The following is a 15,778-nucleotide window of genomic DNA, read 5'->3' as shown; positions in this document are numbered from 1 at the left end:
ATACGCTCTAATGTGTTTTGGACTTTTTCTGCTCCACTCACACGATAAGCTCATCCTTAACCCTATAATGAGCCTTTTCTCTTCTGGCAACAAAACACAAATACACCTATGTATGTATGTACATATACTCTTATTTAATCTCGCACATCGTTACACTGGATTTCCGTCAGGATCGTCGGTACGATCGAAACTTTTCCTCGCTGTATTTTATTTTAATACCTTTATTATACTGAAACCGTTAACTTGGAACGATACCTTACGAGCGACAATAACAACTGTTCTGGAAAACTGTCACTCCTCTGGAAAATTTTACTATAATACCTTTGCGATTATTGAGAACTGTTATGCATATGTAAATTTAAATTGGTCAAAGGTTTAAACCTCAAACTTTTGAAAAGTTGAACTTTCGGAAAATGTTCTGCATTGCTGAACACAGCTGGTGGACCAGCTAGCTTTGAAACAGTCATAAAGTATAACGTTGCATTTTCGTTAAGACTTTCCTAGAAAAGGCATTTCAAATTGAATGCACACACGTTTGTAGGAACCATAAAAATTTATCCTAAGATTAACATTTTTTTTTTGTATATTTTATACTCGTGTTTTTTTAGCACTATGTGATAGATGCTTAGAATTCACATTTGCGTGATTTTTTCATACAAATATTACCACTTTCAATGATAAGGTCTCAAAAGACGATATAATTGAAAGTTGCATAAGTCCACCTTTCTTCATTTCGAGAAATAACTCGCAAAACATCAAATCTGACGTTTAAATAAAAACCTATAAATACTGGCCTTAAGAGGGCTGTACACCCGAAACCTTAATTTTGTTGCCGTTCCTTTCTTCGATATATATATTGAGTGAATGCGACAGTTTCGCTTCGACCAGATAATATTTTAAATCGACAAAATCGAGGTTTCGTATTCTCCTATTTTCTCCTCCAAAACTGGAACAATTTTAAAAAAAAAATCATCATCGGTATGAGAAAGATATTTTCTGTGCAACTGTGTGCGTATTTTTTTTAAAATCGACCGTTAAATAAGCACTCTTTTCGTGGGTGTAAAAAAGAGGCGATTTTATAGATGTTTGACGGCTCCTAGCTCCTATAAAAAATAACTAATCAAATAAATAAAACGATAGATGCATCCCAATGGTGGATATAATAATTTCTCTAGTGCCCTAACTGAGGAAGGGAGAAGTCTAATACGTTTGTATGGACAAGGCGCTGGTGTCCAGCCCTCTTAAATAGGTTTTTTCTGCTTTTCCAAGATTTATTTCTCATGTTAGAAGAATGGATGAAAGGTAGACACAATATGTGTTCGAACGGTACCCAAGAAAATGCAAAACGGTAAAATACTAGTGGCCTTTAATACGTTTTTTCTAATATTTCGAGATTTATTTCTCATGTTAGAAGAACGGATGAAAGTTGAATAAAAGAAGTGCTAGAACGGTACCCGAGAGAATATCAAAAGGGTAAAAGAAAGACTGCAGGAAAGATGGGTAGAAGACATTAGGAAAATGTGTGAGGTGAGATGGATGAGAGTTGCGCAAATCAGAGACGAGTAAAAGCGTGTTGGAGAGGCTTTCGTCCTGCAGTAGATGATGATGATGATGATGATTTCTCATATTAATATTTTTAATAATTCTCATTTTTTTTATGTTATATGTACTTTATATTATATTTATTTTATAAACTGTGTTACAAAGCATTGAAATGGTCTTCATTTTGAAAATGATATCTAAAAGCGAATAAACGCCTAAATTGAGCATAGTTATTAAACAATGGATTTGTCAATTTGATCAGAAAATTTTGTACATGCTAACGGTTTTGATGAAATTTTTCACCTGCCTCTGTTTCTACCCTAAAAATTCCATTAAAATGGATCTACATATGTATGTATGGCAGCGGTTTCCAAACTGGGAGGCGCGCCTCCCAGGGGAGGCGCGGACTATTGCCAGGGGAGGCGCCAAAACTTTTTAATAAAAAAATAATTTTCATACCATAAAATCTACAAATAAATAAAACTTCATATCGTAGCTTAACAGTAAAAATTCAATGCATGAATGTTTATTTTTATTTTTCTTTCATTTTTATATATACATTTAATTCCTATAAAAAATTATCCGGAGAAGAAGATTTTAAAAATTGCGCCTTTGCATACGCTCTGTTTTAGCTAAAGATGCCCATTTAATTGCATATGTTCGATTTGTCGCGGATAATAATATATTAGAAGATATATTATTTTGCAAACACATTCTTGGGAAGACCACATCCATTGAAATTTTTAATATAATAGACAGTTTTGTTTAAGAAAACGACATAAAGTGAAATTATTGCGTTGTGAACGACATACAATAATAATTGGACTGTGTACCGACGGAGCTCACTCAATGTCCGGACACAAAGCAGGTCTTAAAGCATGGATCAAAAAGAAAGCACCACATGCTATCTGGACACACTGTATGATTCTCAGAGCAGCTCTATTGTCAAAAAATATGAGCGAGAAACTGAACAGCATTTTTACAAATGCTATAAAAATTATAAACAACATTAAGAATAGTCCTTTGAGAGCAAGGCTGTTTCCAAAGCTGTGTGCTGATATGGAAGCTAATTATACCTCACTTTTGTATGACGAACGATAATTTTATTGTTAAACTTGCCTATTTGGTTGAAATTTTTGGAAAATTGAGCGGTTTAAATAAATCAATGCAGGGATCACAAATACACCCACTTGTTCAAAAAGACAAAGTAAAAGCTTTCATTAAAAAATTAAAGTTATGGAAATCAAATTTACAAAAGAATGGGTTGGATAGGTTTTCACTTTCCAAAGATTTCTGGGCCACAGCCAATATTGAAGCAAGTAAAAATATTTTTACCGACCACTTGGATGTTTTAGTGCTGCATTTTTCCAATTATTTCAAAGACCTTGATTTCTCAAAGTTTTTGTGGATACAGAATCCATTTAACTACAATGGAGAAGACGAATTTGAGCTGACAACCATCGAAAAATAAAAATTGATAGAATTATCATGCGATAGCTCACTAAAACAAAAGTTTCAAAATGAAACCATAATTAAATTTTGGATGAATCCTAGTGGAGAATATGAATCTTTGTATTGCAAAGAAATGCAAGTGCTGCTACCGTTCGTAACGTCTTATTTATGCGAAACGGGCTTTTCGGCACTAGCTGCAATGAAAACCAAATATCGAGCCAGGTTAATAGTCGAAAAGGAGTTACGAGTGGCACTCTCCATATTGCCCCCAAGATTTGATAAACTTTGTGCCAATAAACAACAACATCCTTCGCATTCAATTTTGATGTGATAGATGTAGTTTAATTAGTAATTTAATATAAAAATAAATATATGTACGTGTTCGTATAAATTTATGTTATAGCAAAACCTTTTTATTATTCTGTCTATTGTAGAGTTCAGTATTTTATTTTTTAATAAAGGTTTATTATTTAAAACGTGTCTATATTATTATATCTATTAAAAAATAAAAGGTAGGGAGGCGCGGAAAAAAATCTTTTTTTAGGGAGGCGTAGTAACATAAAGTTTGGAAACCGCTGATGTATGGGATCTTTAATGGAATAAGTAAAATGCTAAACTTACAAATTGAGTTATATCAAAAATTGTATATTGATAAAATATTTTAAATATATGAATTAACTTGAACTTGGTATAAAATTTTCGGCTATTATATTGTAGTTTGAGCATTCGCTTGCTTGCTGCGTTGAATGTTTTATAATTTAATTTAATTTATTACATTGCATTTTTACGACTAGGATGAGGGACAACTATGAGCATAAAAAAAGTAAATACCTACATAATGGGCCATAATTTCTTATCATACTTAATTTTCAGCGACTTTCTGCGGATTACATTGAGCCGGAAGAGGCGAATCCAATTTTCACACCCCGGAGACGCTCTCGGGGGAAAAAATCTCTATTTTTTTATTTTAGTGTCTCGTAAAATCTTTTATATCCTAGCATTTATTGTGTGTTTGCCGTTTGCGAATGTTCGCTGCTAGAGTCGTCAAAAGTCGGAAATTAATTTAGCGTTAAAAAATTTATATCAACTTGGCAAGGCTTGGAGACCCGATTTTGTTTTGCCGGCGGCTTTTTGTGACCTAACAGCCTTGTAATAAAATTTTGCCATTCAATCTAGACAATGGTACAGATTTTACAATTCTACTCTTCCTCCCATTCATGAAGTTAATTCGATGGATGTAGTAAAAGAGTAAAAAAAAACTTTTTTGTTCTGTCGTAAACAAATTAATTGTTATAAAAAAAATTTTAAGCATTAAAATTACAGTATATTTTTATGTTGAAGAAATATCACCAAATTTCATCCTTAAAATAAACAGTTTTTACCTAATACTTAATACTTATATATTAAGTGTAATTTCACAACACAAACAATTAATTGTATTTCAAAACATAAACAATAATAACGTGTATATACCGACATGTGAAAATATCTACGTATGTACAGAAATAAATTAAATTATAAGTAAATTTAATATTTATTTTTTTATATATTATAGAAATATCCTCATTATTTATTAAATAAAAAATAAATCATTTTTATATTTTAATATTAAAAAAAAATGTCAAAAGTACATAAAATAATACTAAATATAATAATAAATTTTGTTCGAAATGATCCTGTAAGTATTATTGATTAAATATTCCAGAATATTATTGATTAAATATAATTTTTTTTTAGTATGTACATATGTACATACATTTATCGTGGCAAAATATGTGTATGAATGAATCTTATTAATTATTACTAGCTTTTTTATTATTTTATTATTTTTATTATTAAATTTTATTATTAGCTTCACTTTGTTAGTTCCTACCCGTCAAAAATTTGTGATCTGATTTCGACCCACTTTAGATCGCCTTGATATTTTAGTGATATATTGAAGTAAGCTTATATATCCGACATGAATCTAGAGACGTTTAATCATTAACGAACTCATTAAAATTAAATCGGAATCTCGTGTCAGATCGAAGCGATAACAGCCTAGTTATGCAATCGCGGCTTTCTACCGCCCCTTTGCAACTCACATGCTAAAACTGAATAAGTAGTAAAAGTTAGCTTTTCACTCTCAATTACTCTCATCTCATATAAACTTTATATTACAAGATTTTATACTTTATCATGTACGTTTTTAATTCACCAATATACATATATTAAACAAAATAATCCTTAATCATATTGAAGAGTATATAAAAACCCACCCTCCATTTAATCGACTGAGAATTTCTTTACTTTGAAGCACCAGATTGGGCCGCTCCAAAGAGACCAAGATTATATCTCATCGCGGAGTTTACATTTACGGGCTTGGCTTTATAACGAAAAACCCTGTAACATCCCTTTGCGAGGCTCTCGGGGCGTTTTTCGTCGACAAACAAAAGAGACATGAATGATTAAAGTGAGGCCAAAGGTTGTCGACGACTGGTCGAGAGGCGACTTAGCCTCGTCTCGCCGCAAATTTAAGATGATAGATGGATAAAGAGATATGCAGATTCTCTGTTCGAACGGAAACAATGGCTTATCGCCTTTTGGGAAACAATCATCGTAATTGGGACGAATTGCCCGCGCTTTCGCAATCTGTTGTGTTTTCCGTACGTTTGTCCGTGTATTTTCAAAGGCAAACAATTAATTTGAAAGCAACAGAGCTCCCCCTTTACCAAGTGGTTTTTTTATTTTCCAGTGCGGAAAAGCGATTCAATTTTTCCGCGGAAAATCCGATGAGCCGTAGGCACGCACATACTCGCGTTCGAAACAATACATTAAAATACCATACATAAATATACAAAGGAATGAAGCAGTATTTGCATAATAAATTAAAATCCGTAGGCAGTCTTGCAAATAGGATCTAACCCACACGCGACGATTCAATGGGCCAATACGAATCTGCTAGTCTATTTAAAATGTTTTTAATATGTAGAGGTAATACGGTGGGTGATGTACAGAATGTTTCAAAAGTTTATATGCGAGACGTATTAAAGGAGACGAAATGTTTACCCATAAAACCTTTAACGTGAGACCATTTCCAACGGTTAAAATCTAAAGGAATTTTCCGACGAATTATGAGATGTTATCTAGCTACAAATATATACATACATATGTTTGTCTATAGCTAGTTTTATTTTATTTTATTCAAAGAACATGAAAACTCTTTCTTTAGATGCTTTTAGAGCCTTTAAAGATCACTCCAAAGCGACCTTAAGCATAAGCATTTTATACATATACATACAATGCGAATTCATACAAACATCCACAGTGACATCTATGGATATATTTTTGCAGCATTTTATAATCCAACTAGCTAAACCCAGCATCCGTTGCAATGCCACAATAACGCATGCAATTCCCGTTCCCGTTCCCATTTGTTGGAAAAACGTAGGCGGCGAACTTGACTTGACTTGACTAAAAAAAAACAATAGAAGGCGGTGAACACTTTTTCAATTATTCAATTATTTGTGTATTTTACCCTAACAACGTAGGTTGCGAACTAATTTGAAATTATTTGCCATGCAATGCCACTCATTCCCGTTTTTCCCGTTTCCGTTCCCGTTGTTGGGGGATTTTTTGTACAGAAAACATCGTGGACATGCACACAATAATTCCTGTAAGTTTCATCGCAATCGGTTGAATGGTATAGGAACGCATACGTGACAGACAGATAAACAGACAAACATTGATTTTTATACTTATATTGTATATGTATGTATGTATATATATTGGCTTAGTGGTAGCGTATATATATTTAGCACCACTGAGGTCAAAGGTTCGAGTCCTCGCCACTGCTGGTTAGATTTGGGGGTTTTGTGACTACAAATCGATCGTTTCTCTATCAGAGTTTGCCAATTTTATCTGATCATTGCTGAAACGGTTCCTGAAAATTGGTATTAGATCTAATCCTGTTGTCACAAAAATCTGCCTGTGTATAATTTGTAACTAATTATACACAGTTATCTGAAATCTATAGATATCTCTATAGACATCTCTATAATTTCGTATTTATTATATGTATAAAAATTGTATACAAAAAAAATCTAAAAATAATCCATAGATATCTCTATGATTATTATTTCTGATTAATTGTTATATGCTATATATTCTGATTGTATATGTATGTATTACTGTATTTCTGATTTCTGATTGTTTATGTATTCTGTATTTCGTTAACGTACACCCGTCGCATTGGAGCAAATCTGTAATGGCGAGTGTATATTGATTTGTAACAATAAAATAAATATATATATATATATATATATATATATATATAGATTGGCGAACCCCAAGACGCTGAACAACTTGAGATTAGCAAGAGAGATTGGAAAGTAGATGAAAATTTTACAGGAACCGTTTCAATGAAAATGGCAAAAAAACTGATAAGAAACGATCGACCTGGAATTACAAACCAAGGTCCGGCCAGCAGCGGAACTCTAGTGGGACTCGAACTCGTGACCAATCTGTTTGAAAGCAAAACATGCTAACCACTAGTCCACGCCACTGGTTGTTTAATGTATAAGCAGATCATCTCATTTCACGTTCGCGACAAAATAGCCTCATCGTATAAAAGAGCCGTATACCACTGGCAATAAGATCTCGCGACCCATTTACCAATGATCTCTCTGTGTAGAAAGTACCCGATGGGTATTAATATTAGAAAGTTTTGATCCAAGCTTCATTTGGAGCTGGCGAACGACGGATCAAGAATAATAAGCTACCTCTACCACTGCTGTGCGTCTTTCACTTCAATATCGGAAAACCCTCCACACGTCCACGCTAAAGTATGATATATACAAATAAGTAAGAAATATGTATGGTTTGTGCGTTAATTCTCTGAGAGAGGTGGGGGAATCGAAGATAAATTACATATTAAAACTTGAGTTACTCAAAATTGAAAAAAATATAAACACTCACTCTTTAGAATCTTCGGATTCGAAGCTGGTACCACGCACAATGGTGTAAGCCGTAACAGCGACAGCAGGTAAGGCCCAGCCTAAAGCCACAAGGCCTTTGAGCAGCCTTTGCTCAGCAACAAAGGCTGACACCAGCACGGTGTGAAGGTACAAACCTTCACATAACATCCACGAGTAGTTGGTCAAAAGCACGTACTGGATTATCACATGAAGGACCTTGCACCAAGCCTGAAACACAAAAACAACATTTTATATATTTGTCGAAATAAATCCGATCGGTAAAAATAAGAAAACTGCCATATATGCAATATCTAATATGTAATTTCGAAACAATATGTATCAAACGAAGCTGTCCTCGGCATGATGGGGAGAGGCAGGGAACTTGTTTCTGTCATCAAGCGGAGAAAGATGGAGTACCTCGGACACATGATACGGGGTCCAAAATACGAATTTCTCCGTTTGATAACCATGGGGAAAATAGAAGGAAAAAAATGGATTGGCAGGAAAAAGTAATCTTGGCTTCGAAACATGCGCATGTGGACCGATATGAGCGCCGAAGATCTGTTCCGAGCCGCTGAAGACCGATGCGGATATATTCAAATAATCGACGAGGTGGTCGCCAACGTCCGGATGCGGACAAGGCATTAACAAGAAGAAGAATTTCGAAAGAGACTTTGCATATATGTATATATGTAACCTTGGTTGGTTGGTTCGTAGACATTCGATTTAATTTTTTTTCGATTTATAGGTGCAGATTCGATTTTTTTCGATTCAAAGGATTCGAAGTCCCGGGGGCGAAGGCACCGGGGGTGCAGGTGCCAGATTCTGGTATACATTTAATTTCGAAAGAGTCTTAGTGTATGTATATGTTTGTTTGTTCGTGACAGTCAATTTGAGTATTCAAATAAATTTATATAAAATAAAACTATTCAAATAAATTTAATAAAATGTTTACTATTAGATTAGTCATGGTTAAGCGGTTTATATTACAAATACCGAGCGAAGCTGCGTAAAACCACTAGTAGTATAAACATATAATATTTTTAAATAACGCAGTTGAAGTAAACATATACAAATAACAAACCGCAAGCACATTTATATTTATTATTTTATTTTTATTATAACAAACGCGTCACCGTGGCCACTCATACAATCATAACATCATAATAATAATAACATTAATCATAATAATAACAACCTGTTTATATCTTGATAGAAAAACATTTATAATTCATAAAATCAACCACTGGCGCTGCTCAACAACCACTCAGATATATCGCTCTAGATATTGGAGACGTTGTAATAGGGCCAACCCTAACTTAACCTAACCTAACCTAACTCTCAAAAAAATAAGTATAATTGTATTTTTTGTCTGTGTATATATATGTATGTATATTTTGATTTTTCTCATCTCTCTGTATTTTTTCGACCATTGTGGTGCATTAGGGACTCCTGTAATGCCACAATGGTCCTAACTTAAACGCAAATAACTACATAATTGGTTAGTTTATAATGCACATATATATTAACCAGCATCGTGGTCTAATGGTGAGTATTGAATTATTTCGTGCTTGATGTCACGGGTTCGATTCCCACTTAGAGTCTCGTTGTTGGCCAGACCTAGGTTTGTTGAGGTCGATCGTTTCTTATCAGAATTTTTCTGATTTTCATTGAAACAGTTGCTGTAAAATTGGCTTTTCCTTCCCAATTTTCTGTTGCAAACCTTGAAATATTTTTATATCTCAGGTTTTGCCACATTTCTCCCCATACATATATCTCGTAAAAATTCGTATTGTTACATGAAAAATGTTATTAATCGTATTTATACGATGCTTGTAATATCTGACCATATATGTCAGATATTGTTTCGATTTGCATGTGTATCTATGTAATAATTATGTATTTATATGTATCGTTAATTATGAGTTTTCAATGTCTTGTAATAATAAATTAGCCATAGTGACGACCTGGAGCTAATCTGTAATGTCACGATGGCGAATTTGTAAAAATAAATAATAAATATAATATGCACACGCTATAGCTTAATCAATGGATGAAGTTCACCGTTAAAACGCTCAACACGAGGCCACCACCCCTCATCTTTACGAAGGATGAACATAGTCGTCGGTGAACCAAGTGGTTTTCCAAATGTCTTGATGCAGAAATTTAGTTTATTTATTTTTACATGTATACCAGGAAGGTCTTACAGATAAACCCCAATGCGCCTTCCTGGCCAATTACAAATTACAATTACAATGCAGCATTTTTATTACGTCGATGAATTGCGAGACACTGAAAAACTCGCAATTTAACGAGAAATCTATGAATTGTACATACATTTTATTGTACATTAATCAAATAGTGGTGACATAGTAGATAGGAAGTATTTTTAGCCAATTTTTAAACGGGAGCCGTTTCAAAAATGAAATCAGAGAAAATTGGCAAACTCTGATAGGAAACGATCGACCTGGAGTCACAAATATCCAAGTCTGACCAGCAGCACTACAGATGTACTCAGAAAAATACTTTTCAATCGAGGTCAGCTCATGGGATCGAACCCAGCGCCTCTCGACGCTAAGCAGAAGCTTAACGACCGAGCTATGCTTCTAGCTGTACTTTTGTAACAAATTCACAACAATTTTGCCAAATATCTTCACATTCACCAAGGGGAATGTGCAAAATGTGGCAGGTCCGCCAACGCCATATTGTTTTCAACGTCGTTTTTGAGGATTCTACGCGGTGTAACGAGGTTACCGTTATGAATTTTCCCGGTAAAAGCCGAATATTAAATTTGCCCCCCTCCCCTCCCGACCCCACCCTGCCGCTGATTGAAGGAAAGTCCAGAGCCGTGCGCCAGAACTGAGGGCGCGTACGCTTCGCTTGAATCGATTTGCCACGTTTCGTTAGTGTCGCCTCGTTTGCGAAAAACGAATTTTGTTTTTACACCGAAGACGTATTTCCACAGTCTATTTTGGCACACGAGACGCCGAGGTACCCACGCGGGGTTCCAAGATGGCGCTCAATAAAATATTCAATGGGTTTGGTCGCTGTGCATATATGTATATATGCATGTACATATAAATGAAGCCTAGGATAGGGTAGTCTAGTTCCGGTTAACATGATCCAGTGCGGCACAAAGTCCCAGAAGGAATCTCAACAGATTAAAAAAAAAACTGTAAGGGAAGGTTCTGATCGCGAACAGGCGACTAATAAAGAATAAATTTATGATATACACATACATACATATGTAGATATTTAATAGTACAATTATTTCGTATTTTTACTTTATTTATGTACATACGTATGTAACAATAGTTAACAAGTTTTGTGATCATGCAGAAATTTTGACTGATTCGTACTCGGAATCGATCACAGATCACGTTTTCATGATCGAGAAAAAATGTGTGTGCGGCGATTTTTTGAACACCGTTAGTCCTATCGAACTGAAACTCGGTATCGGTTGCTGAAATTCTTATCGATACGACGTAATTTTTTTTTAAATTTTTAAGTTGACCAGAAATGGTATCTCCCCTTAGGGCTAAATTTTATCACGACGCGATAAAATTTAGTTTATATTCGAATATAGCTAATGAAAAAACAAATATTTTTGTATTTTTGGCCGGGCCGCACCGCTCAACTCGCGAACAACTTGGTTGAGGGCGACCAGACCAATGCATGCAGGTAGATGGGACATGCCGCACTCGTCAACTTGTTTGTCGCACACATTTCCATACATTTTTTCGTGTCGCGCAACAAGTCGGCCGACAAAGTTGCACGGTCCGGCCCGGCCCTTATAGGTGTCCATCCATCGGAAGTGGCAGTCTACTCTTGTTCGATTTTTCTCCCGCTATTTTTTTCGACCCCTTAAACATGTGTGCTATTCACGAAAAATATCAAGTATAATATCAATGTGATGAAAATAAAATCACTAAATTTAATAAACCGAAAATGGCATTTTTTCCTCTTAGAAAGGTCAAAAATGTTGTGGCTACTATTCTGTCCGCATCCCTGAATGTATCAAGCTGAAAATTTATATTTGTATTCTTTGTGTACTAACTTAGAGCTGAAAAGGTTTTGGTCACAATTTGTAAACCGGAAGTAGTATTTTTTTTTAAAACAATATTTCAGTATTTTCTTTTGACCTTTTAGATTATTTTAATCTTATTGATATTTATTGTGTATAATACTAATAGTGATTTTAGGTTACAAAAAAAGTTGAACAAAATCCGACAACCGGAAGTTGAACTTTTGTCTTGTGCAAGTTTCCATACATTTGCGCTCAATTTGTATCGAAAATGCTGTCATAGCTATTAGTATATCATAATGCTGTCATAGATATGTATGTGTGAATGTATCTGTATGGTTCAATATCGAAATTTGTTTTGTATCATTATTATAATCCTCAAATGCATACATAGATAAAGTCATGGGTTGGTCACATCAGAATTTTATGTTTATGGTAACGCTATTAGATACATAAAACTATAAAAAAATGATATAACACCACAAAAAATTTTCACCCTGGGTGGGTCTCGAATCCATTAGCATTTTATTAATAAGTCGATCGCATTGCTGTTGAGCTAATCATAGATTTAAAATTCGGCTTTAAATTAATAATATATGTATGTATGTTACTTTTGTACATTTATATACATATGTATATTATTAGTTAAACATTTTTCAATTTAAGATTAAATTTTAAATAACGTTTAAATTTAAAAAAAATATTGTAATAATGCACCCGATGATATTTCATCCTTTTTATTAATTTCACAAGTAAGTAAGGAATTGAAAGCTTGAACATGTACGTATAATATATAAATTTATAGATTATAAATTTGAAATCATATTCAAATAGTGGTGACATAGCAAGTACGATGGTTATGATATATATATATATATATATATATATATATATATATATATATATATATATATATATATATATATATATATAATTGTTTGATATGAAAATAAAAAAAAAATCTTTTTTTTATGTCGAGAAGGAAAAAAAATAATTTAATGTCGTATGGAATTACATCCACGTGATAATACCATTTTGTAGATTTTCTTCAGTGAAAATCACAATTATTGTAATTTAATACGCGCTCCTTTCATTCCTCGAAAGCAATCGTATAAATGTCCAAAGTCATAGCAAAATAATAAATAGGCTTTTATGTGTGGATATTTTTGTGCTTTCATTGTAAACAAAATATATAATATATGCCTCGAAGTTGACGTTTCAAAAGAAAGCTTGCAAAAGAAGATGAAAATAATATTTTTGTAAAATTTTCGCGGTTGAAACAGTTCGAAAAGTTCAAACGAAAACCTACGCAGAAATATTATAAACAGTTTAAACCTACTTAAAATAATACAGTTAAATAAAAACATATTTATAAATTAATTCATATTACATATAAATATGTACATACATATATAAGGTTTTGCATATTAGCATATTTTGTAATAGACGAAAATTTTAATGTTTTTTTCTATATATGTAATTTTCACTTAGAGGTATGAATAGAGCAGGAGTATTGCGGCTGTTTATTATTCTCCATTATTTTTGACATTCGCTTATACTTTCACCTTTGTCCATTAAGTATTCATATTAACCGTTAAATTTCCGTTAACCCTTTAGCCGTCCGCACTTAATATAAAATTTACAAGGCGAAAACGCCGCAGGCTAAAATTTATTAAAATTAATTACCCGCTTCGTTCCGTGACAGTGGTTAAAAATTACTCCACATTATCGCAATCGCTTACGATTTTCCCGACAGCCATTTTCCAGACGGTCGGAGACGAGACCGATGCTATTTAACAGCGGGGATCCTCGACGATGAATATACCCGGTTGGCTACCCCTGACTGTGACCGAAAATTCACTGGAAAATGCCTTTCACTTTGCATATTTTCACAGGTGGTTCCGGCGGCACGCGATATGGCGTTTTCCATTTTCACCTGCAATTTCACACGACTCGGAAAATCTTTTGCTTGAAAATAGAAAGGCAAAAACTCAATTAAACCCCGCAGCCAAAGGGTTAAAAGAAAAACGATAAATTTCCCCGAATAAACGATCAAACAATAAAGAAACGCGAAATAAGTAATTTTCTCTACGTGAAGGAAATTCTCATATGAAAATTTTCTTCAGGAGAAATATTATTATAAAAAGTATTATTGTTTCAATATTTAACCCCATGAACGGTTTATTGCTTCGTTAAAAGGAAACCAAAACCTAATAAAACGTATCTCGTTTATATTTATGTATTTATATCGTAAACAGCGTCGCGTTAACGATCGTTGACTCAGGAGAGAGCAGAAATAACCATTACATAAAATAATGATTATTTAAATGCGTCAAATTGAAAAATGGCTCAATATTATTTTAACAATGTAGCACAAATATTGTTTAAGCTTTTATCAACCCAAATATATATTTTAAAATGAAAATTGTATTGTTTCAATAATACTTTGTAGGGATCAAACATAGCAATTCTCAATTGCGAACGTAATCGCACACGCCACACAAAATTCAACAAAACACATCAACAAAATGACATTATACATATCAAAGCAGACTTAAAATATAAAAAAAGGATTTACATGTACTGTATATTGAAAAAGAAAATAAAATAGTACATACATTGAATGTAAAATAAAATTTGAAACACGACTATTCAATAAGCCATTGTACAATAGCGCGAGCAAATGAAATATTTTATATAAAAATGTTCTATTAAATTGTCTAAAAATCATACAAAATATTAATGCAATCTGAAATGTCATAATATCATACCATATATGTATATGTATTACATAGTGAGATGAGATTAAATTTCACAGTGCATTTCAAATGATCTTTCAAATGTACTTCTTACGTTATGCTTATGTTGTAAAATGTCTTCACATCTGAGATAAATGAAAAAAGACGAACGAGGTTTTGATCTTAGGATATGAAAGGCGGCCTTTCACATGTATAGGTATAATAAATATACATACAATCTATTTTCGAAGAGAATTTCAATTACTGGAGCGATCTTATTATATAATATGTTAAATGCATATAATATATGAAAGTGATCGTAAAGAGTTATCGCTCTAAAGCACTCGCTGTCTGGTACATTGGGTTCGGTTTCATCTCAAGAACATCAAATTCATACATATGCAGATGTATGTGAGTCATCAAATGGAATAGCGTGGTGTGTTATTATACAATAGTAGAAATTTCAGCTAAGTTTATATGCTGTCATGAATGTCAAATTATATCGCTTGTCTCTTGCTGAATAGCCCTTTTAATGAATGTCACGGATTCGGTAAAAGCCATATAGAAATCCGGATATTGAAACTTTCATCATGGCTTGGCTCATTTAAAACGTATACAAATTATAAATATTTGTATGGATGGTAGCAATAGGAAGGCAAAAAGCTCAAACAAGCACTCAAGTTAATTCTTCACACGTTTTCAACTTAGAAACGAACTCGACCGTAAAACTACATACAATCTGAAGATAGAGATACGGATAGTCGACCGGAATCCTTGGAATTTAAACGAAACACACACTTCATTACTTCGAGAGTTTGTATCAACAAATCAAAAGTCTCTTTCTAAGTAGTAGATCTCTTTTGCCGGTCAAAAGGAAACGACAAAAGAACGAAGGCAGAGCTTTTGTTACTTCGAACTTATTTGCTATACAAAACCGCACCACGTCCGAGTTAACCCTTCACACATATGTATACAATATATGTACGAGTATATTCAAGTGAACCGGGTTTAAACCGGTCGAATCGGAAGCCGGTTCGAATGGAAAAGTCTCGCATTTCCTGGGGAAG

The 15,778-nt window shown here is 33.6% G+C and overlaps 1 protein-coding gene across 8 annotated transcripts in view; it reads right to left on the bottom strand.

Moving 5' to 3' along the window:
- The window catches only part of Dh31-R (Diuretic hormone 31 Receptor), a 220,007-nt gene that overhangs the window by 19,668 nt on the left and 184,561 nt on the right, over window positions 1-15,778 (bottom strand). For all 8 annotated transcript variants that reach the window (XM_077443479.1, XM_077443476.1, XM_077443478.1 and 5 more), the window contains one exon: window positions 7,951-8,177. In XM_077443479.1, coding sequence (XP_077299605.1) covers window positions 7,951-8,177 — 227 coding nt within the window. The remainder of the gene's footprint in view (window positions 1-7,950; window positions 8,178-15,778) is intronic.

The sequence above is a fragment of the Arctopsyche grandis genome, chromosome 12, assembly GCF_051622035.1.
Source record: "Arctopsyche grandis isolate Sample6627 chromosome 12, ASM5162203v2, whole genome shotgun sequence".
NCBI lineage: Eukaryota > Metazoa > Arthropoda > Insecta > Trichoptera > Hydropsychidae > Arctopsyche > Arctopsyche grandis.
The sequence above is the reverse complement of the archived record's forward strand: the minus strand, read 5'-3'. Positions and strand labels throughout refer to the sequence as shown.